This window comes from Delphinus delphis, chromosome 9 (genome assembly GCF_949987515.2).
Source record: "Delphinus delphis chromosome 9, mDelDel1.2, whole genome shotgun sequence".
Taxonomy (NCBI): Eukaryota; Metazoa; Chordata; class Mammalia; order Artiodactyla; family Delphinidae; genus Delphinus; species Delphinus delphis.
Window position 1 is genome coordinate 43,517,108 of NC_082691.1, and position 25,570 is coordinate 43,542,677.

The following is a 25,570-nucleotide window of genomic DNA, read 5'->3' on the forward strand; positions in this document are numbered from 1 at the left end:
TTACCCTTCTCCCATAGGACACAGTAGGCATATCCTCTGGAGAAAAAGAACCAGACAGACTCTGTACAAGGGTTTATCAGGCACAGAGAAGGGAGCAATGAGGTAGCAAACAGAAACCAGGAAGCTTAAATGCAATTCTGCTTTCTAAACCATGAGACCTTTAGCCCCTTTCTCCTCACCTGTCCAGGAGTCTGACAGTCAAAATTATACCTATCAGTTAGGAGATGAGAGAATACTTCTACTGAATTATTGTAGAAAAAAACCTACAGATACTGACATTAAGAAGGTTCCCAAAGAAAAAGCCCCCTGATCATAAAATCACACCACAGGGAAAACAATGGGGTTATCAGCCCTATACAAACCTAATTACCTTTTTTAGAACAAAATAGGAGTGGACATCCAAAGGTCCTTAGGCACCTGAAAGCATCAACATGAAAGAGATGACCATGAATAGAAATAATGAAACCACAGAAAACACAGACAATGCACGATACAGAAAAAAATTTTGAAAATATAATTAATATTCATAAAGATATAAAAGAAGTCTTTGCAATCATGAAATAAGAACATCTACTATTAAAAGAAACAGAGAAAGTACATACTCATCCTAACTCAGAAAGAGAAAATCCTAAGAGTTTCAAGGGAAGGGAAAAAAAAGTTAGAAATGCAGAAAGCAATAATGGAAGCCAGGAGTCAGTAGAGTGATGCTTTAAAAAATATGCAGTATTTTATACACAGCCAAATAACTAATAAAGTATAAGAAATTAAAAAAATTTTAGACATGTAACATCTCAAAAAATTTACCTCTCATTAATCTTTACTCAATAAGTCATTGAAAGCATTGCCCCGTCAAGATCAGGGACTAAATGAAAAAAGAAACTGAAATGCAAGCAACAGAAAATTCCACCCACCAAAGGTTAAAAGGAATTACCAGAATGATGATGAAATAAAGTTCAAGGATAACATAAAAAAAACAATTCACATTAGAGCTGGAGCAGAGAGGGCTCAGAGAAAATATCTAAGAAATTATCTGACATGGCTGACCATATGGAAAACTGTCTATCAGAGATATTTTACAAGGTAGTTGAAGGCTATGAGAAGACTCAGTCTTAGATTCAAAGAAACTAAACAAATTGAAAATACAATGAAGGGCAAATGGTTTATTTTTAAAACTATTCATTCCTTTCTTTAAAAATAAACTGAATGAATGAGGATCCTCAAAACTTAATTAGTGAGACAGTCTGACTGTATTCCTTCCTTCAGAATCCGCCTCACTCCTGCCTACCCAGCCTTAGACCAGTAATAGGGTAAAAAGTGTGCTATTGTTTAAAAGTTTATAAAGTGTTCAGAGAGCATGGCTCTATTATTCTTAAACAATATTTTATCTTTGGGAAGTTTCTATCATGAAGAAAATGGGCTAAGCCAATCAAATGTCACTTGTAAATGAAGCAAAAGGAAAATTTCAAAAAAATAAAATCTTGAAAATAAATCACCCTGCAGTATATACATCTGGTGGCCCACTTGATCACAAATGTTTCTTGTAATCATTCATACGATTTTTTCAGAAGACAATGATTATAATAAAGGTAAGTGCCAAAAAGGGAAAAAATAAAGGTTACCAACCAATGTGATCTTTAAAAATAAAACAAAACTAAAAACCCTAAAGTAAAGTAAAATAAAATCACAAAGCATTACCATTTCACGCTGCATACAGGATCTTAGTTCCCCAAGCAGGGACTGAACCCACGCCCCCTACAGTGGAAGCGCAGAGTCTTAAACCACTGGACTGCCAGGGAAGCCCCTATACCTCACATTTCTAACAGATTTTCCACAAGAATGCCAAGACAAACTACTATATCAAAAAATGAGAAAGGACTTGAATAAGCTTTTCTCCAAACAAAATATACAAATGGCCAATAAACACATGAAAAGATGCTCAACATTAGTCATTAGGGAAATGCAAACCAAAACTAAGAGATACAACATCACACCCATTAGAATGTCTATTATCAACAAATTAAAATTTAAAAAAAAAAAAAGTGTTGGCAAGAATATGGAGAGGGCTTCCCTGGTGGCGCAGTGACTGAGAGTCCGCCTGCCGATGCAGGGGACGCAGGTTCGTGCCCCGGTCTGGGAAGATCCCACATGCCGCAGAGCGGCTGGGCCCGTGAGCCATGGATGCTAGGCCTGCACGTCCGGAGCCTGTGCTCCACAATGGGAGAGGCCACAACAGTGAGCAGCCCGCGTACCGCAAAAAAAAAAAAAAAAAAAAGAATATGGAGAAATTAGAATCCTTGTGTAGTGCTGGTGAAAATGTAAAATTGTGTAGTGCTGTGGAAAACAGTTTGGTAGTCACTCAAAGAGTATAACACAGAATTACCATATGATCCAGCAATTATACTCTTATGTTTATAGCCAAAAGAACTGAAAGCAGGAACTCAAACAGGTGTTTGTATACCCCATGCTCATAGCAGCATTACTGACAACAGTCAAGAGGTGGAAGCAACCCAAATGTTCACCAACAGATGAATGGACAAACAAAATGTGGTACAGACATACAAAGAAATGTAATTCAGCCTTAAAAAGGACTGAAATTCTGACACATGCTACAACGTGGATGAAGCTTGAGGATATTATGCTAAGTGAAATAAGCCAGTCACTTACATGAGGTATGCAGAAAAGGCAAACTGACAGAGATAGAAAATAGAATGGTGGTTGCAAGAGGCTGGGCATAAGAAGGAACAGGGAATTATCGTTTAATGGGTATGGAGTTTCTGTTTGGGATGATGAAAAACTTCTGGAAGTGGATGGTGGTGATGTTGCACACCCTGTGAATGTACATAATGCCTCTGAACTGTACATTTAAAATGATTAAAATGATAAAATAAATACACAAATAAATTAAAACCCTGAAGTATAGTATAATTACAAAGTATTACCGTTTCCAGATTATTTGAATGTCGATGTGTATATTTTAACCCTCCCGTAAACAGTCTTAGGGATAAAAAATGAATACAATTGTGAAATTTAGAAAGAGGCTTTTGGTTCTAGAAAAGATTGCAGATCATCTAATTTATTTTATAAATGAGGATACTGAGCGCAAACAGGGTAAGTTAAATTACTTATCCAAGGCCACATACAGGGTTATTGCCAGAGTATGGACTAGAATTCGAATTTATCATGTGCTAGTCCAGGTACTTTCCACCACACACTAGGCTATCTTACAGGTTTTGATGCTGTCTAAAACACTTAAGAATTTGATTTTGTACCATTTATCTTTTACAGGGAATAATGCTACAAAAAAATTGTCCTAGAGAGGAAAATACCATTACATTTTAAATGGTTGATTATTTTCTCAAGTATAATTAGAAGTTATATCCATATATATTTCTAATTAAATAAATATGAGTTATTTAAGTTAAAAAAAAACCACTTCAATCAATCAATATACTAATGATCAAAATTTCCTTAACACAGGAAAAATTTAAAGAGAAATGAGCTATCTTAAAAAATGTTCACACCTATTTACCTGAAAAAACTGAATGAATGAAATATTAAGTGACTTTTTGCTGAAGGTGCTCTAAGTCATTAATCATCAATAACCTTAATTGATAAGTGAATCTGTACTAACACTAAGCTATTAAGATTTGATCCAATTAACTTCTTTAAAATTTTGCCAAGTTACTAATGCAAGAAGCTGTTGCCAGCCATCAAGATGCCTATAATAAAAACATATTGTAAGAAAGACAAATACGGGTGTTAGATGATATCTAAATGTGGTTCAAAATTTTTACACTAAATTTTATGCTAAAGGCTCCAATGCTTTTACAGGTGTTCAGCTTGCTGTTACTTTAAAAATTTCAACTTCTTAATACAAAGGTTTGAGGCAGTGGAAAATAAATAATTTCTCAGCCAGTAGAATACTTTCCTACTAGTATTAATAGTCAACTTCTAGTTTTGTTGCTCACCTCAATCTTCTGTCTTTCCTCTTCCATTTCAGTTATGTTACCTCTAGGGTAATTTAATGTACCTCTCATCTGGACACTCTACCTTCTAGTTTATATTACATTATTTGAGGGTCAACTTTCTATCACCATAGTTCTTTGAGGACATAGACCATGTCTTCACTTTAGTGTTCTATTCAGCATCTACTGCCCGGTGCCTTACCTCGTTAGTTGCTCAACAGGTGTATACTGAAAAAATTAACCTGATCCATGGTTCAAGAGTAGGACAAGGAGTCACAAAGACCAGAGAGTATGGAAAGACGTGGATTCCCACTCAGGCAATTTTTACTGCTTAACTATTAAACTCAGGAATAAATATAAAGCACTCACACAAAAGATAATTACCTACAATTTTGACAATTGTGAAGAAAATATAACGTCAATTCATGCTTCTATACATTATAAACAGACGTTCATCTTAAAGTACTGTCTTCCCTTCACTGGACTCTGAAGGTTTTCCCAAGAGGACAAAATAAAGATCAAACCACTGAGGCTGAGAATTGTGTTGTATGCATTACAAGTCACTATCTACCCTCTAAGTGATGTGAGATAAAGCTGAAAATTAGCAAAATCAGGGGAGATGAAATAAATACAGAATTACTGGGATCCGTAAAGGTGTAAAAAACAAAGCAATTAAGTCTTAAAACTAGAATACTATAACATCATAAAACAGACTGTGTGATACTAGACAGTGACTGCATCACATATCACTAAAACAGCAACCTACAAGGTCAGTGGTATTACAAGTTGTTCTGGCTTGATGCCATAGAAACAAACTGGAAAAGTGGAAGGAAAAAGATACTATTTTAAACTAGTAGAAAGAAAGTACTATAATAAAAATTCATAGTTGAAAGATTAGAACCACGTAACATTTTAAGAAGTTCGAGAAAAAATATTTTATCTAATATAGGAATCAAAGGAAAACAGTATGTATGAAGTATGGTCATTTTACATTTAAAGGTGCGCTACGTATATAAAACTAATACGTATAAAAAGGCTTTCATGCAGGAGAAGTAAAGCAATTCTCCCAGAGCAAAAGAAGCTGAATTATATTATGATAAATGAGATCCCAGTTCCCCAAACGAAACATTTTCATTCCTACAGTAAATGAAAACTATATTTAAAAATTATCCCCAATTATTATTACTGGCTAACGCAGAAGTTAAAACCATTAGAGAAAACTGCTAGCTTTCTCCAGAATGTATAATTAGACATATGACAGCTATTATTTTATAAAGTGGTATTATACCATTTATACTGAATATATGGATCCAAAGCATAGGCTCAACCACTAAAAAATAAATAAATTACATCAAAGCCGACTTCTAAAATATACATTGGCAATGGATGGTATAAATTGTAGGAATTCTGGAAGAAAGAATTGCTTAATGTAATCAAAATAAAAGGGACTCTCTTTGTCAAAATCTCTAATGAGAAAAGCCCTATATTCATTTGTGTAGCTTTTATAAGAGGAACAGAGGAAGAGAGTCATTGAGTTAACAACGCTGACATCTATCACAAGAACCTTTATCTTTTAAGATTCTCTACTTCTCTCATGCCTCCTTTTAATTAACTAAAAAAAGAAAGAAATGAAAAGAAATACAAGGGTGAGAAAAAACCTGTGACTCACCTGTAAATCAACGGCAAACACTGTGAGGGCTCCACTGGATATGCAGCAAGCTAGGGAAGGAGTTAAACTTCTCGCTCTTAAATACTGCTAAGCCTGTAAAAAGCCCACGTTCACCCTCTTTGGCCTACACTGAGGTTATCCTCTTGGTATTTTATAACTCTTCAGGTCTGTATTTATGCTGTCAGTGATGCATATAACCGTTTTATTAAGAACTTCAAGCTTGCCTTGCAGAGGGCTCAGAGCTGGGAGAATATGGATGAAGACGGTATCACAGTCCTCTAAGAGGAAAGGAAAGGGGGCAGGAGTGGGGGGTGGGGAAAGGAGTCTAAAATGTTGCTTTTTAGGGCACCCACCATGTGCCAAGTAAGCACTACATTAAGCACTTTTTAAGCTGCAGTTGGTTACTATGCTAGATTGTCTGTGGTCAGTCCGGCACACACCACCACCCCCACCACCCTTGCTTACTCTAAGGGTGGAAACCACATTCCCCACAGTCCCCCTTCCCTGGAAAGTTCCATGTCTGTAACCTCATATTTGAAGCAGTTAAGTAAAGTGAAGGCCATTTTTTCTCAGGAAGTCATGGGAGTCAGATGCTTGGCTTTTTCAGATGCTGTAGCCTTGCTGACCTTTCCATCAGCTCCCACTTCACAGTCCTGGCAGGCTTTGCAGACTTCCCCACAAACTCTCACTTTTCTACCCACTCACCAGTGATGTTCACCTGAGGTCTTCACTGTCAAGTTCTCTGACCTAATGTCAGCTCCTACCACCTGCTTGGTGCTTCAGGATAGATATTTCATTGACAGTTTCTCTGATGTTCAGTAGAGCTCCTCTGACCTATGGTGACAGCTTTCTTGATAGCCACGCCCTCAGCTATGCCAACAGTAGTATAAGGCCATAATTCTCCATAGAGTGACTTCCATTTTCCTGACCAAACCCTTAGTCACTAAGCTGCTGGAAGCATGAAGATACTGTGACCCTAGCCCAAGAAATACCAGGAACAACTACTAGTAATCTTGTCTAGAAAGGCAGCCTAATAAAGTAATTAAAGTATGGGCTCAGGAGCTAGCTAAATTTGATTCCTGTTTCTACCACTTTGAAGCTGTATGTTCTTATTAGATAGGTTACTTAAACTCTCTGCCTCAGTTTCTCATTTGTAAATGGCAATGATATTAGTTACTGCTTCACAGGGTAGCTACGACAATTGAATAAATATAAAATACACAGTAAGTAACAGGTAAAGGTTAAACAGAAATACGCTTTTCAACCCTTTTTCTTCTTTAGACTTAGTCCTCCTATTTGTACCCAGTAATAAAAGAGAATAATGGCTACTGAGATGCTTAAATACTGGAGATGGGATATTTGTGAGCCAATCTAGGAAGATGTTACAAAGTCTTATCTCTGGAGCAGGAAACAACATGTGAAGAATTTTCTAAAACCAGATCATTCCTCTTTTATTTATTAATACTTGAATATTTCTATGTTTTTTGAACTATCTCCATACTGTTTTTCCATATGGCTCATTCTTCAATTTTTTTCTTATTTTTTTTGACAGATATACCTATAGAAATGTCAGATAATCAAAGTTCAAAATATGTGCCCTCATAATAAAGATAGATTCAAGGCATGTGAATTGGGTTGGAGAAGGGGAATGTTGGGAGAAAAGTTAAAGAAGACTTTAATTCTATTTTTAATTTATTAGAACAAAAAGTATTCACATATTACTTTTATAGTTAAAACTTAATTTAAAAATAATTCTAACATTCAGAATGATAAATTTCAAAAACATTGATAACTAACAATTAAATATGATAACATTAAAATGTGAAACAGAGAGAATCTCCATGTTTGTTTAAGAAGGGTATTTTCTGAAAGTATACTATTTTCATTCTTATACAGATAAATAGCTCTTTTACCCCATTTAAAAAAAATACTAAATCTTTAGTGCTATAATTTTTTTCAAACAACTTTTCTGGCTAATCTTTTTATGATCTTTGGGTACAAATAATCTAGGAGAAAAAAGTAACACCGAGACTATTCACTTTGAAAAGCATCTATATCATATTAAATCAACTGTCTCAAAATATGCTGTATTCCTTCAGATTTCTATAAATCCTTATTAAGGAAATCAGAGTAGAATGAAATAAAAAATGACTTTCCTCAGTATCCAAATAATAAAAATATAGTACGGTTTAACGAAGTGTTCTACTCCCATTGTACACGTTGGCCATGATAAATGGCAACTGCCTGTCAGCAGGAAAAAGTGGATGCCATTTTTCTAACAGCAGCCTTGTTTGGCATAAAAGCGGCACTGGAGCACAGAGACTGAGTCTATGGGCTCATCTCTCTTAACACTGATCAAACCAAGTGAAACAATCAAAAAGATATTTGTTGCTTAATCAAAAAAACCTGAGATGTGGTAAGCCAAATGTTTTAGGTAGATTTGGAGAGACTAGTTAGGAAAGAAAAAAAATAGTAAAGAAAACCACTATGTACTTCTCCAACTTCACTCTCAATGCAGAGCATACACTCTTTTTTTCCCACAGCAGGTTTCATAGTACTCAATTAGGTGGGAAAAAAAGCAAACCAAAACAGAGAACAGCAAAACAAACATATACTGGCAGTTCATACATACACATGCTGTCAGTGTACTTATTGATTTGCTGCTTCTAATTTTTTTTCTTTTTGTTTGATCTTTTTAAATACCAATTTCCTCGAGGTAAAATAACCTTCAAACATTTTATTAACTTCTACACTATTACACTGTAACTGACAAGATTAATGCCAATGCGCTTGCGCAAGCTTGAAAAGGAAAATTGTTCACACCTAAATGAAAGTACAAAGAAAAGGAGTGTTAAATGTAATATTTAATGTGGATGAACTCAGTTACATGAGTTATAAGTGGATATATGCCTGGCTTCCCACAGATAACACTAGGGTATGGAACGACACATGACCATTTTGGTATAAGATCAGAATATCACATTCCCAACTATGCTATCTAATGATCAAATGTTTTTATAACTACTCCATTTGTACCTCAACTAAATGCTCTTTTACAGACCTCAGAAAAGACACTAGTTCTTAATTCAGGCTGTCTGGGTTCAATTCCTATTCCACTTACTATCTGTAAGATCACAGGTAAATTACTTAAGGTTTCTGTGCCTCAGATTCATTTTGAGTAATATAGGAGTTATGAAAAGTTAAAAGTAACTTATTTTTTTAAAGAGGGAGTAGGGTGGAGGATTACTACAGTATCTGGTATATGATCAGTCCTCAGCAAATGTTAGGTATTATTATTATTAAACCATCTTATATAAAAGTAAACTAATTCCCCACATCCACTTCTGACTTACCTACCTTTGAAAAATGTAATGAAGTAAAATACACAAAGGTCAAATAATAGGAAGAAATAGAGAATAATGGTTGGATTTATTAGCAATATAGATTTAAAAGATGTTAAATTAATAGTAGTAATATACCAGGATTTACTCAAATATTCCAACACGTGAATCCCTTCCTTCTCCCTTTCACTCCCTTACTACCACCATGATGTTATTTTTAAACATAAAGATATAAAGTATAAAAGGAGAGAAAGTAATAACAGATGGTAAGAAAAGATATTCAATAAAAATGGAACTTCAATCTATAGTAGCTCTCTGATCATTTTTTGTTTTTGATGATTCTTGGACAGAGACAGACTTCAAAAAAACAGATTAAAGGGCTATATATACTTAATTATACTGCAAAGTCTGAATTTTTAAAAATAAAATTATTCTAACAGAATATCAATTCATATATCGCACAAGATGGATTTCTGAAACAAGATGAAATCATTTTTACTAGCATGAAATAACCCCAAACTACTTTTCTAAAAACTGTGCTATCACTATAACCCAAGGGAACATAACAAACTTAACAGAAATGGAAAGTTTTAGAAGAGATGATCATTTCAACAGTTTTACTGAGTGAGATATTACTTTGAAATGAGAAACTGAAGTTTAAGTTCTGTCATGAATCCCCTATGTCACAAGGGTAAAATTTTCTTGAAAATTCAGATAGAATACTATGACTACTGTGAAATGAACTATATTTTGATGAATAATGGCCGGAAAAACAAAAAACTAGCAAAAGCAAAAATACTATTAGAAAGAATTTAAGGATGGAATATCCCAAAATGTAACATATGTACTAAAATAAAAGGTGTAAGTAGGAAGATACTAGGAACAACAATTAAAAAATTAAAGGAAGAGATAAATCAGTTATTTATTGTGAAAGGTACTTGACTAGACAAATTATTATTAGGCAGTAATATACTTGAATTCCCATAATTAACAGAGTGCTAAGAAAAGAAACTTTAAAATGTTAATACAACTCAAAACAAAAATGACCAATAAAAAATTAAGGTAGGGACTTCCTTAGTGGTGCAGTGGTTAAGAATCCACCTGCCAATGCAGGGGACATGGGTTTGAGCCCTGGTCTGGGAAGATCCCACATGAAGCGGAACAGCTAAGCCCGTGTGCCACAACTACTGAGCCTGCGCTCTGGAGCCTGCGAGCCACAACTACTGAGCCTGCGACCCACAATTACTGAAGCCCAGTGCCTAGAGCCTGTGCTCTGCAACAAGAGAAGGCACCGCAGTGAGAAGCCTGTGTACTGCAACGAAGAGTAGACCCCACTCACTGCAACTAGAGAAAGGCCACGGGCAGCAACGAAGACCGAATGCAGCCAAAACAAAAAATAAATAAATAAATTTAATAAAAAAAAAATTAAGGTAACAATAGAAACTCAGCCAAGATCAAGATCAAGAGACTGATCATTCTCTTTTACATCTCTCAATTCTTAAGTTCCTCAGTCTGTTACCTGACCAACTGAATATGCTTATCACAAGTTTTCTGAACTGCTGTACAGACTGATGGAGCAAAGGCAGAGAAGAATGAAAAGAGTAAGAGTAATAATCATAAATGTTATCCAGAGAGTTACTTTCAGACTTTAGTCTGCATAAGACTAACACCTAAGATATCTGCTTAGCCCAACCCCCTAATTCTAATTCATTAGCTCTAGGATGAACCCAAAGTCTACATTTCAACAAACACCCCAGGTGATCCTGATGCAAGGAATCTGTGGCCTCTAGAATACCATTTCCAAAGATGGTACCTCATGGTGCTCTATGCCACAATAAAATATTATCTTGAAAAAAAGTGCTCTTTGATAAAATAAGTTAGGAAAAAGGATAAATAAGGAAAAGTAATCATTTTTCTAAACATTAGTATTTCTCAAAGCTTCAATATGCATTTGAATTCCCCCCAAAGAAAAAATAACCATACTATATTTCCTAAAATTACTGGGCATAGAATCCTTTCTCGTCTTTTACCTACCAACATCTACAAAACTTTAACACAAGAAAACTAGAGACAAAGAATAAGATGAGAGGAATTGGACTAAATTAGAAAATTTAAAAGCTTCCTTGTAATTCTAGGCTGGAAAAGCAGACAGGTAAATTAGAAAAAAAAAAACAGAATCCTCATTTATCTTAAGTAATACTAAACTATGGGCACATAAATATCACTATAATATGTACAAAATTCCCCTCTATATGATAACTCCAAAGTTAAAAAATGATAGTACTGTTCCTAAGGATTTCTTTAAACAATAAACTAGAAAAAATGTTTCATAAGAGGATAATTTTGTAGACATAAGAAGTTTTTCTCTAAGATTTTAAGAATAGCTTCAGATAGTAGCAACAAACAGTTATAGAAAATATTTTAGAAATAGAAACAAACAGGCTTATTTAAAGAAGGAAAATTCTCTCTAGTTCATCTGTAAACCAAATATATTTGTGAAGTCTAAAAAATGTTTTAAAGTAGTAGAAATTATAGATAAAACTATTTCAAGTTGATCAATTTAGAGCACTCAAAATTAACTACTTCAATTATCTAAAAGATAAAAATTCCCAGATTTGCCTCTTTGATTTCAAATGAGTCCATAACACAAAACTGAATGAAATAATCTAAGTGATTTCTCTTAAACAAAATCTTTTAAGTGATTATATTGTAATATAGACTACAGATTAAAAAAAACTTTTGAGAAAACTGTTAGTTTAAGGAAAAAAAAATTAAGACTCTCTAAAACCAAACAGATAAAACAAATGAATGATGATAACTAACCCTAAATACATATTTACATCTCCCTCAGGGGAAGGCAGATTTTTTAAATGTGCCTGCTTTGGCTCAAGGTAAAAAGGTGAAAAATGTCTCCCCTTAGAATTCATAACTGCAAGCCACCCCTCATGGGTTTGGAGTAGAAATTAACACTACTCATGTAATGGAAGAGACACACATGCTAAACTTTTATTTAAAATGGTCTTAGGTTGGTAGAGCTCCCAGGCACCTGGTAATAACTCTGACCTCAAAGAATTTTCAATGAGAAATAGGCTAACAACCTGATAGAAAAGCTGAATAAGACTTGCACATACATATCCTAGAAGAGGAAATACAACTGACCAAAAATACATAAATACATGCTCTAAGTCATCTAAGTGTTGAGGGAAATGCAAAATAAAATGTCCATGTACTATTTTACATGTATCACACTGGAAAGCATTAAAACATTGGACAAAACATGTTTGGGAGCAAAACTTATACCACTTATTCATTACTGGTATAAGTGTAAACTGGTTTGGAAAATATTGGAATTACCTAGCAAAACTGAAGATGCAGATATCCTATAACTAAGCAAATCCATGCCTTGCTATATACCCTAACTCCCTGTTACCATGCTGCAGGAGACATTTAGAAAGATATTTAAAAATGAGTTGTTTATAAAAGTAAAAAGATGGAGACAACAAAACTGCCAAACTATAGAACGAAAGATAAATTAATAATGATCTATTGTTTCAATAAAAAACTACATATTAGTGAAAATAAATGAACTACAATTACACAGATCAGCATGTGTGAATCAAATTAAGATAACGTTGGTCAAAGTATCAAATAACAGGAAAAAAGTCTGACTCCATTTATATGAAGTTCAAACGCTGAAAAACTATGTATTATTTATGAATACATATATACATACTTATCAATACGTATAAAAAAAGGAGTGAATGAAAAATACAAAGTTGAGAAACGTGGTGACCTCTGGGCTAGATGGATGGTGAAGTGAGTACCGATGGATTCAAAGGTGACTTCAAAGGCTTTGGTAATATTCTATTTTTGAAGTGGGTTTGTGAACACAATGGGCCTTCATTATTATTATGCTTTATGTTGAACATAAAAACTGTACATTCTCATGTATGATTGCTATATTTCATAATATAAAATAAACTTTTAAGAATAACCAATAGCAATATACATGTTTCTTTCATTGGCTACTGAGTATATGTTTACCCTTTGTCTTTCTCACCCCTTAAATTCTGACCTCAGAATTTTGTAATGTTTATGATAACTAGGGAATAAATTACCGTGTTTCTTATTGGAATCTTCTTGGGTTCTGGAGGCATATCCTGTGGAACAAATTTCACTGGTTCCTTAATCTGCCTCCTTGATCGTTTGGTCCCATCTGGTAAGGTTTCCATGGCCATGTCTGCTTCCATGTCACTGCTCCCTGCCTGGTCACATTCTGAACACTGCCTACATAAAGAAAAAAATATAAGTTCATACATTTATTTTTACCTTCCAGCATTAGCTATGTTTTCTATAAATACAAAATTCAGGTATATGTTTAGAATATATGAAAATATACACAGGAACATGTGACCATAGAGTATACAATGATTATACATACAGAAAAGCACATACATTCTTGTAAGAGAAACAAAAATAAGTATAATGTATCAAGCAATTCCATGTATCCCTAATAAGTATAATAAAAACACATGTAATACTGCTACATGTTTAAGTGAACCAACATAAGAAGCCCAGATAGTTTCCATTAGGAAATCATGATTTTTCCTCAAGTGACATATACTGTGACACCAGAAAATCAAAGTATTCATTGACCCTGACTCTACGTCTTGTCACAGCTATAATATCCTTGAATCTTAATTAATAGCAAGCTGTACTGAATATACCAACTAAGGAAGTTCTGTAAAAACAGACTCTCAGAAGTGAACAAAAATAAATGGATCATTTTGGTTGGTGGCCTTTACTACGTATAAAAGAAAATATATAAATTTATTTATGAAAAGAATGTATTAAAGTAGCATTTTTAGGGCTTCCCTGGTGGCACAGTGGTTAAGAACCTGCCTGCCAATGCAGGGGACACAGGTTCATGCCCTGGTCCGGGAAGATCCCACATGCCACAAAGCAGTTAGGCCTGTGAGCTACAACTACTGAGCCTGCAAGCCACAGCTACCGAGCCCGTGTGCCACAACTACCAAAGCCCGCACACCTCAAGCCCGTGCTCCACAACAAGAGAAGCCACCGCAATGAGAAGCCCGCGCACCACAACTAAGAGCAGCCCCCGCTCGCCGCCAACTAGAGAAAGCCCGTGCACAGTAACAAAGACCCAATGCAGCCAAAAATAAGCAAATAAGTTAATTAATTAACTTTAAAAAGTAGCGTTTTTAAAAATATGGGGGGAAGATGGAAGAATAGAAAGCAATAGGAATCTGAATCTCAACCTAGACAACAATTACATTAGCAGAGTCTGCCTGACTTATCTATTTTGGAACTCTGGAGTCTACTGAAGGCTTGCAACTTCCAGGGAAAGGCTGGCACAGGTAAATTACAGTTAATTTTGGTCAATTTCAGCTCTTAGTACAGTAGTAGCTACCTATCCCCCATCCTAAGCCACATGGCAGGCAGCTGTGCACATGTTCCTGCAGCAGCACGTCACAGCTTTTAGGAGCCAGGTTGGACAAAATGAACCCTGTCCTCCAAATATTGGGGATATGTGCTCTGATCACTGATTGCTGCTTCTCATCACATGATGGCAGACAAAGAGGTGGGTGACCCCTCCTATTATTGCAAACCCCACCCGTTGGTCCAAAGTGACTTCCAGGACTTAGCAGACTGGTACCCTTTACCCCCCACCTTCATGTTTCTTTTTCCCCTTTTGGGAACCAGACATTAAAGACTAGGACCTTCAAAAGAAAATGCATATATGGGAAAAAATTTTAAATGACCACACTTGCCCAGGGAAAGGCTCAGAAAAGACATGAGAAAACCACAAGTTTATACTTCAGGCTGTTACCCAGCACAAAGACAGCCCGCTACAATAAAAACAAACAAGCAAATAAATAACAAAACACAGCAAGCCCTGCGGATGGAGGAGAACCTCATTTCCAGGAAAATGGACATCTCATTTCCATTATTTCCATTGTTTCCCCTCTGTTTCTCATTTCGTAACTATAACCTTTGTCAGTACATTCTCCAACTTCTCATGCTCATTCTCACCCCCACCAAAAGTAATACATTTAGGTGACAGAGAAACTTGTTTTAGAGCACTCAGATAATAGAAATATTATGCTCTGAAAACCACAAAACACTGAACAACTCAGAAAAATCTAAACAAAATGTAACTGCCAAACAGAAATTTATCTATTCCTATTTCAAGACAACTGCCACATGATACTTGCAGTACAAAAAGCCAACACAGATGAAAACACTACCTGCAACTCTTTCAGCAATCTTTTAAACTCTATAGTCCTCATCTTTGTTTTGTTTTGTTTTGTTTTGACATGGACCATTTCTACAGTCTTTATTGAATTTTTTACAATATTGTTTCTGGTTTGTTTTTTTTTGTTTTTGTTTGACATGGACCATTTCTAAAGTCTTTATTGAATTTGTTACAATATTGTTTGTTTTATGTTTTGGTTTTTTGGCCACAAGGCATGTGGGATCTTAGCTCCATGACCAGGGATCGACCCCGCCCCTGCATTGGAAGGCGATGTCTTAACCACTGGACCGCCAGGGAAGTCCCTATAGTCCTCATCTTATAAATAGCCTTTAAGATATGAAAAAGCATCTCTGCTACATTAACCGGTACACAAGAGCCTAAGAAATAATAACTGAGGATAAAGCCATGGCCTGTCCAATTCCATGGAATTACATATATTGGGGGGAAAGTCATAATTATCCTTCATAATATCAAAACACATAACTGCCTTCTTTTAGTAATCCACTAAAAAATAAATTAATTTAAAAAATAGAAAAAAAAATCCACTAAGCTGCTATTACCTATGAATTTAGCTAAACTCACCTTAATCCTGTATATTTTTACTTAATATATTCTATTAGGGAAGAGAATGTATAAAATCTATAATTCCTATGCATAGTACTAAAGGTAACCTTAAGTAATCAAAAATTCCATTAATTAAAAATGGATTTTTAAGTATAAATAATGAAAATTCAGGTAAGGAATTTATGCCAAAGCACTACCTTCATACTGAAATACTAAGAGATTTTCCTCAATTTGCTGTACCTTCTTGATCCCCAGCACCCTACACTGTAACTTATGTTCATAATAATTACCTAAGGAGGTTTTAAAAATCTTAATTACTAAAGTAAAATAATTTTTATTGTATAATGCTAAAACAAGGAAGAATGCTAATTTAATCTTTAGAAAATATAATTTGCATCAGGCAAAGAAAAAAAGATTTTATGAATTTTTAAACATAATAAATCCAGTAACACTCTATTTCCCAAATATTATAAATAATTTATGATTTACTTTTTTTTCCTTTATAAATTACCTCTTTCGGTCTTCAAAGATTTCACACCATAGTTTTTTTTTCTTATTTCTAAGCCTTTTCCCATGCTTTCCCCACTTTTTAGAGGGAAATCTTCAAAGGTGCCTATAGAAAACTACATCAGGGAAATACAAATAAAAACTACAATGAGATATCACCTCAAACCTGTTAGAATGACTGTCATAAAAAAGACAAGGGATAACAAGTGCTGCCGAGGATATGGAAAAAGGGAAACCTCATGTACTGTTGGGAATGTAAACTGGTACAGCCACTCTGAAAAGCAGTGTGGAGATTCCTCAAAAAATTAAAAATGGAACTATCATATGAGCAATTCCACTTCTGGGTATTTATCCAAAGCAAATGAAATCACTATCTTGAAAAGATATCTGCACTCCCATATTCACTGCATCATTATTTACAATAGCCAAGGCATGGAAACAACCTGTGTCCATCAACAGATAAACGGATAAAGAAAATGTGGTCTATATATACAATAGAGTATTATTCAGCCATAAAAAAGAAGAAAATCCTGGCATTTGCAACAACATGGATGGACTTTGAGGACATTATGTTAAATGAAATAAGTCCAAGGCAAATACTGTATAATCTCACTTATATGTGAAATATTAAAAACAAAAACAAACTCACAGAGAATGGACAGGTGGTTGCCAGAGGCAAGCGGAGGGAGTGGGCAAAATGGGTAAACGTGGTCAAAAGGGACAGACTTCCAGTTACAAAATAAATAAGTCCTGAGATGTAATGTACAGTATGGTTACTACAGTTAATACTACTACACTGTATGTTTAAAAGTTGCTAAAAAAGTAGATCTTAAAAGTTCTCATCACAAGAAAAAAAAAATTGTTTGGTGATGGATGTCAACTAAACTTAATCTGGTAATTACTTCACAATATATCTATATCAAATCATTATGTTGTACACCTAAAACTAATAAAATGTTAAATGTCAATTATATCTCAATTAAAAAAAAGAGTTAATGGGAGAAAGGGAAGACAAATTATGAAGAAAAACATGGAAAAAACTACTTGCAAAATTCTTCATAGAAGAGTTTGTGCTACATATTTTCTTTTTGTCTTAAAAGAATAAAAGTATATCCAGAGAATAAAAGGATAAAAGAAAAAATGATTTTATGAATTTTAAACGTAATAAATCTAGTAACGCTCTATTTCCCAAATATTATAAATAATTTATGATTTACTTTTTTTTCCTTTACAAATTACCTCTTTCAGTCTTCAAAGATTTCACACCACAGTTTTTTTCATGGATAGACCTTGAGGACATTATGCTGAGTAATATTTTTTAAGTAATATTACTCAATTCTCTGTCAAGTAATACTCTTCATAATATTCTTTAAATAATTAGAAAATGCAAGACAAATTCTGATCAGATAGGTGGTGGAAACATAAGATTAGTACCCCAAAATTAAAATAAGTATTTACTATTTGAACTACTCTAACGAATCAAACCCTATTTATTTATACCTTACCAGGCTTGTCTTAGAAAGAATGTAAGGTAGTGTTCAAAATTATATATTTTAAAAAGCAAACCAAGATAACATAAACTAAAAGTGAAACAAAATACATTTCAAACACTGGGAGTAGGTATAAACAAAACAGAGCCTAGATTACACCTTTACTAGTCCCTCTACCCCCTGCCAAATGCCTCACCCACCTAATATTCTTCTTCATCTGATTTGCCCATCTCTAATCTAACCTAAGAAGTCCTTGGGTTTTCCCCTCTCCTCCTCCTGGTCAGCTCAGCATTACTGGAGAAAAATCAATTAATCACACTTACTAAACAAATTCACTGAACATTCTTGCTATATAGCCTCAGCAAGTCAGTTATCTCTGATTTTTTTCCCACAGTACCTGGTGCAAACTATTTCCTCTCTTCTCAAGCCCCCATTATCATCATCCCAGGTCCTTTCCCCTCTCAAGACTACTTCTATTTCACTGAAAAGTCTATCTAACATGAACTCACTCAAGTTCCCTATTCTCCACCAATAACTACTTCTGTAGCTTTAACCATCTCTTCTTTCCTGTCACATGTCTTAACTCAGTCCAGCATAGCGCTGTGAACTATTGTGGAATGGACCAAACAGAAAGCATCCAGATCTAGAACCAGTATCTTCAGGAAAGCAGTGCTGATACTGGAAGAAAGAGCTGGATAGAATAGTCCAGCTTAGACTGGACTATTTGCTTAGAATAGTAGACTGGACTATTGACTGGACTAGTTGCTTAGAATAGTCTATCAAGCAGAATATGGTATTTGAGAAGTAAAGCAACATACTGCATAGTAATTCTAGCTGGCAGCAAACATAAGGGGTATATAGCAGTAAGGGTGTTAACACAGGCTTGCATAGCATAAAGATAGCAAAAGCAGAAACTGGTGACATCAGAAATGTATACCAGTGGGCTCTGTAGAAATTTAAGCCCCAAACTAGGGCTTAGTCATGAAATAAGGACCCAGTAACAGGACCTCTTTCCCTAAGTAAAAGACTGAAAACTAAGGTAGAGATTAAAGCAGAAATTAGGCAACGGTGTGATGGTAAATATGGGCAAAAGTCCTAATTTGTAGCTTTTGCCAATTTCTGTGATAGGAATACTCCTACCTGTGGTCAATTTCAAGCTATCGTGCACAGAATGAGGAAAAGATGTAGTACCACACCATTACACAGTTTTTCTAACATATATATATATACACACAATAGATTTAAATAAACTAAAAAGCATAGTTAATGGTAAAGTATGTAGGAGGTGAAGTTTTTTTTAGTATTTATCATCTTTAATATAATTTCAAAAATAAACTGGAAATGTTGAAAAGCAAAAAGTAAGAACTGCCTCCCACATTTGAGAGAACTGAAGAAAATAATATTCTCCAAAAATTACTCCAAAAGTAATACATCCAATTAATTGCTAAGCAAAGCTAAGTTGACTTTAGAGGCCAAAGGAAGTTTGATCACTAGAAGCTACAAGATAGTGAAGACTTCACTTTGCTGCAATATTAGCTTCCACTTTTACTTTAAAACATTGCAACTAATGCATAGAACCTGAAATAATTTAGGTTCTCTGGGGGGAGCTTTCACTAAAACATCCCAGGCTATGCACTTTCATCTGATATTCTTCCAGAAACTCTTACACACTGGAAAACAAACTCTGCAAGCACAGTGGGATTAGACAAATTAATAACCTCATTTAAGAAGAGAAATGCATTATCTACACTTCCAAGATCATGACAAAGCTTCCTGGCCCTGGAGACTACCAAACTGGCTTTCAATTTAGAAACCCACATAGGATGTTTATTAACACTGCAGGCATTCTAATAAGTGACAGCAAGTTTTTCTTAAATTCTGCTTTCAAAATCACACATGTATCAAAAGTAATACATTCCACTATACTTGAAAAAGAGTTGATCAGTATGACTGGCTCAAGACAAACTGATAAAAGAACACTATGAAAAAGCAATCATGTGAAAATGGTGAAAGAATGTGAGCTTCTTAATAAAATGAACAGAGGTAGGTTTATGAAATAAAACAATGAGGTCAGAAAACTTGCTTTAATGTGTTTGAAGAATACACACCTTTTTGTATAGATTACCATTAAAAAGCTGGTGTAACAGGGACTTTTAAATTACCACTTTTAAATAATCACTTTTAAATAATCACTTTTAAATAATCACTTTTAAATTTAAAACCTCACTTTTAAATTACCATTTAAAAGTCTTTTCCAAAACTAGAATTTGTATAAAGTTTGTATAAAAAGAATAGTCATGTTCATTCCTGAGCTTTCTGTGGCCTATATTCTTCCTGTATGGAATCAATCTATTAGAATTTGAACATCTGTCTCTTGCTTGGACTAAAATTAAGCATAAAAGTTATAAATATCATAAGCTTTTATCAAACATCTGTAGTGATTCAACATGCCTAAGTTAATGAAAAAATAATTCAGAAACATATGTCAAATGTTTCTAGATTTGCAAAGAATGGCTGAACTTAAATACACAACTAGCACAAATGACAAGTACCAGAAGTAAAGCCTTCGGTGACACTAATTTAGAAATAAAATACTAAATTACAAATAAAAGCATGAATATGGAGGCAAATTCTTGATAAATTCATTCAATTTCAAAACAAAATTAAAGCATTTTAAAAAATGTATAATAAAGCAAGAGAATTATAAACAGAATTCATGCTTTAAGAAACCATTGCTAAGATACCAAAATAGCCTCAATTAACTTAAAATTCATTTATCAAAAAACTGCTACATCTTTATTCATATAATGCTATAATAAATATTTATGTCTGAAATGTTCTCACCACAAAAAAATGGTAACTATGTGAGGTGATGACTATGCTAATTAGCTTGATTGTGGTGATTATTTCATAATGTATACATATATATATCAAATCATTAGGTTGTAAAACTTAAAACTACAATTTTTTTTAACATCTTTATTGGAGTATAATTGCTTTACAATGGTGTGTTAGTTTCTGCTTTATAACAAAGTGAATCAGTTACACATATGTTCCCATATCTCTTCTCTCTTCGTCTCCCTCCCTCCCACCCTCCCTATCCCACCCCTCTAGGTGGTCACAGAGCACTGAGCTGATCTCCCTGTGCTATGTGGCTGCTTCCCACTAGCTATCTGTTTTACATTTGGTAGTGTATGTCTGTCCATGCCACTCTCTCACTTTGTCACAGCTTACCCTTCCTCCTCCCCATATCCTCAAGTCCATTCTCTAGTAGGTCTGTGTCTTTATTCCTGTCTTGCCCCTAGGTTCTTCATGACCATTTTTTTTCTTAGATTCCATATATATGTGTTAGCATATGGTATTTGTTTTTCTCTTTCTGACTTACTTCACTCTGTATGACAGACTCTAGGTCCATCCACCTCACTACAAATAACTCAATTTCGTTTCTTTTTATGGTGGAGTAATATTCCATTGTATATATGTGCCACATCTTCTTTATCCATTCATCTGTTGATGGACACTTAGGTTGCTTCCATGTCCTGTCTATTGTAAATAGAGCTGCAATGAACATTGTGGTACATGACTCTTTTTGAATTATGGTTTTCTCAGGGTATATGCCCAGTAGTGGGATTGCTGGGTCATAGGGGAGTTCTATTTTTAGTTTTATAAGGAACCTCCATACTATTCTCCATAGTGGCTGTATCAATTTACATTCCCACCAACAGAGCAAGAGGGTTCCCTTTTCTCCACACCCTCTCCAGCATTTACTGTTTCTAGACTTTTTAATGATAGCCATTCTGACCGGTGTGAGATGATATCACATTGTAGTTTTGATTTGCGTTTCTCTAATGATTAATGATGTTGAGCATTCTTTCATGTGTTTGTTGGCAATCTGTATATCTTCTTTGGAGAAATGCCTACTTAGGTCTTCTGCCCATTTTTGGATTGGGTTGTTTGTTTTTTTGATATTTTGCTGCATGAGCTGCTTGTATATTTTGGAGATTAATCCTTTGTCAGTTGATTCATTTGCAAATGTTTTCTCCCATTCTGAGGGTTGTCTCTTTTCATCTTGTTTATGGTTTCCTTTGCTGTGCAAAAGCTTTTAAGTTTCATTAGGTCCCATTTGTTTATTTTTAAAACTACACAATTTTTAACTGTCAATTATATCTCAATAAAATTGGAAAAAATTATAAAAATATCAATTAAAAACTTACTGAAAACTTTATATGAAGCAATATGATATAACACTTACACTGTTGAAACTAAGAGCAAAGCAGTTCTAACATCTAAATTCTCTCCATTTTACTTACCAATAACTGTTTTTGGTCTTTCTTGGCATCCTTGTAAGAGGAGGGTCCAGACATCCAAGATGGTAATGGAGTTTACAGGTATCACACAATAAAAGAAGATGCTGATCATGGTTCTTCTTACAAATTCCACAACTTTGAATAAAGGCAGCAAATAAAGGATTAGAATAATTATCATCATAGTGAACAGTTAACTTACAGCATATTTTTAAAATTTCAAAATTTCACCATATTAATTTTTCTTTTATTGAAATCAAATATTTTTTCATAACATGTCTTTTTATAATGTCAATAATTATTAGTTCTATATACTTTTGAGAATGTAGAAAAATAGCCTGGATCTAGTATAAATTTAAATATTGCTGGTGTCATACTTTTCAGAGAAGGGCATATGTTAGATACTTATGTTAACGTTGTCTTTATCTTAATTTTAATTATCACTTTAAAACCCATTTAACATTAGACCAATTTTTTTCTAGAAACAAATTATTAAACAAAAAAATCTTTCAATTTTCTACGTCTCTAAAACTACAAAAGCAGTTACTTTACAAACAAAATTCAGTTTATTTTCTACCATTAATTATAAATCTTTCAAAGAACCTTCAACATGTAAATAAGCTACATATATAAGTCTCTTTACAAAATCAGACTTTGAGTCTTAAAAATATACCAATTGATTATTTATTATAAAGAATGGGAAGTTTCACTGTTGTTGTTACTGTTATGTTACATTATTTGTTTATATGGACCATTTTTAAAGTCTTTATTGAATTTGTTACAATATTGCTTCCAGGTGGTTTTTTTTTTTTTTATGTTTTGGTTTTTTGGCCACGAGATATGTAGGATCTTAGCTCCCCGACAAGGGATCGAACCCGCACCCCCTGTGTTGGAAGGCGAAGTCTTAACCACTGGACCACCAGGAAAGTCCCTGTTACTGTTATTCTACATTTTTGTTTGTTCTTAAGAAATCCAACTTTTCTTGGGCAGAAGGACAAGTTAACTACTCCTGAGAGCACAAACACTATGACCTAAAAATCTAGGGTATATTTATATTAAGAATGTGAAGGTTGAGGAAAAAGTTGTTGAGAACCTAAAAAAGCCATATATATACAGAAACAGCAATGATGTTTGAATTTTTAAATAATCCTAGAAAAAAAGATCACATACACACATATACAACAATGACAACAAAGACCAGTACTGGGTCTCAAAGTTGCTCAGAGTAAAAATGGAAAATTACTTAAAGTATATTCTGAAATAAAAATGAACTGTAGTGATAAAAAGTCAGGAGCATAAGTGATATGCCTGACGGTTCCAAATGAACCAATTTTATTTGGAAAAGCTAGACTGAGAATGTGCTAGTCTTCATAAAGTACACTAAAACACTAGTGGGCTTCCACAGTTCAAGGAAGTTATCTGCTATTACCTATGGAGAGAGCCTCCAATCAAGAAGAGAAAGTAATTATACAGATTGATATTGTTGCTACTGCTGCTATTTCTGAGAAAGGAAGAGGTTGTGGGGAGAATATTTATAAATTTACATAAGCATATACTTGTGTATGTGAATAGATCTGTGTATGTATACACACACAAAAACATATACTAGCATCTTCTAGACTTTTCTCAATTAATATCATCAGTTACATGGAAAAAATAGTGAGATCCAAACCTACTGAAGTATGGAAAGAAGTCTTAATAGCTACGTAAAACTGCTATAATTGTGAATACTGTAAAATACTGAGCCAAGAACAAAAATATTTGGGAGAATGAAATTATTACAACTGAGCCAAGAGAGAAAAAAATGTAGACAGATTCAAATCTAAAACTTATCTTCATTATCCACCACTGTGCAAAGGCAGTAATTCAAGCTATATTATAGTACCCATCACTACCTAAAAACACATGTAAACCTCTAAAACTCATTCAAGTAAAATAAAATATAAATGCCCATTTACCTAACATATCATTTTAACTATTTAAGAAAATAATCATCTACATTATTTAAAGTCACTTTCCAATTCCCCAAAGAGGACAGTTCATTTCCATGGAGCATATGCACACATAGCACCAGTTACTTAAAGGATACAAAAAGTGATTTAGCTTGTCATTAAAAGAGGAGCAAAATCTCTTCTATCATCATTCAATCTGGAAAGCATCTTTGATGGTTTTAATAAAATGAACTTCAAATGCATTTAACTTAAATTCCAATATAAACGTAATTCATTCACAAATATCTGAAGCATCTTGTTACTAAAAAGTATTAGTTAAAAAATACACAAGGGCTTCCCTGGTGGCACAGTGGTTAAGAACCTGCCTGCCAATGCAGGGGACGTGGGTTCAAGCCCTGGTCAGGGAGGACCCCACGTGCCGCGGAACAGCTAGGCTTGTGTACCACAGCTACTGAGCCTGCGCTCTAGAGCCCGCAAGCCACAACTACTGAGCCTGTGTGCCACAACTACTGAAGCACACACACCTAGAGCCCGTGCTCCTCAACAAAAGAGGCCACCGCAATGAGAGGCCCACGCACAGCAGCCAAGACCCAATGCAGCCAAAAATAAATAATATTTTTAAAAATGAAAAAAATACACAATATTAATCTATCATAATTTCATTACTTGCCTATAAAGTACTGCAGGAAGAGTAGATGTCTTTTGTGTGCCTCCTTCTTTTTTACTTGGTTTTCTCTCCTTGGGTGCTCGCAAAATTGCCGGTATGTTCAACTTCTATTGATTTGAACAAATGCAGTTTATTTTGTTTTAAAGAAAAAATATAAAGCAACTTTCCTCTATGCACTGCTCAAGTCAACTAATATGCTAGGATTGTGAGGGGGAAATCTTTTACAAGCGTTTACATTGGCAAAAAGGACTAAAATGAGTTTTTATCTCAGTCACTGCCGTTAGAAGCCTATAATAACATACTTTCATCGATTTTCAGTGGACCACTAAAACATTATGAAAATTAAACTTCTACTTTAGCTTTAAAAATGAAAGACAAGGACAAGAATTTAAGAACTTAAAAGAAAAAAAAGTACACTTGACAAAAAGAATATTGAGGCCGTTTATTTTCCTCAACATCTCAGCTACACTGGTGCTCCAAAGGTTAATTAGAAAAATTATCTTATTGGACCAAACTCTCCACAAAGTGAAGTAGATTCTCTTTGGGTTTCTACTAATCAGTAGTATGCTGGCTTCCCAGACAGCAACCATCTATCAAAGTCATTTCTCAGTGGCCCGGTGGGCTGGCATCTGTTTAACCAACTGGAAGAAAGTGTCCTGCAAGTGGTACAAATGAATTCTACTTCGGCTGTGTATTTTACATTTGCACAAGGAAATGTATGCGCTTCTGTTACAAGTGATTTAATAAGTGAAAATGCTCTTTTATAGTAGATAATGTTCTATACTAAACAGGAAATTCTTATGAGACAAACTTGCAAACCAAGCCAAAAGATAA

General features: G+C 34.3%; 1 protein-coding gene across 11 annotated transcripts in view; it reads right to left on the reverse strand.

Moving 5' to 3' along the window:
• PHF14 (PHD finger protein 14) overlaps positions 1-25,570 on the reverse strand; it is a 199,592-nt gene that overhangs the window by 119,790 nt on the left and 54,232 nt on the right. For 10 of the 11 annotated variants that reach the window (XR_009520605.1, XR_009520606.1, XR_009520607.1 and 7 more), the window contains exons 12-14: positions 24,740-24,843; positions 22,124-22,255; positions 13,094-13,262 (exon numbers count right to left, since the gene is read on the reverse strand). Coding sequence is in view for 7 of the 11 variants with exons in the window: in XM_060020451.1 (XP_059876434.1) it covers positions 13,094-13,262; positions 22,124-22,255; positions 24,740-24,843 (405 nt within the window). In the remaining 4 variants the exon portion in view is untranslated. Of the gene's footprint in view, positions 1-370; positions 418-13,093; positions 13,263-22,123; positions 22,256-24,739; positions 24,844-25,570 lie in introns of all 11 variants that reach the window. The other variant, XR_009520608.1, reaches the window with a different exon arrangement.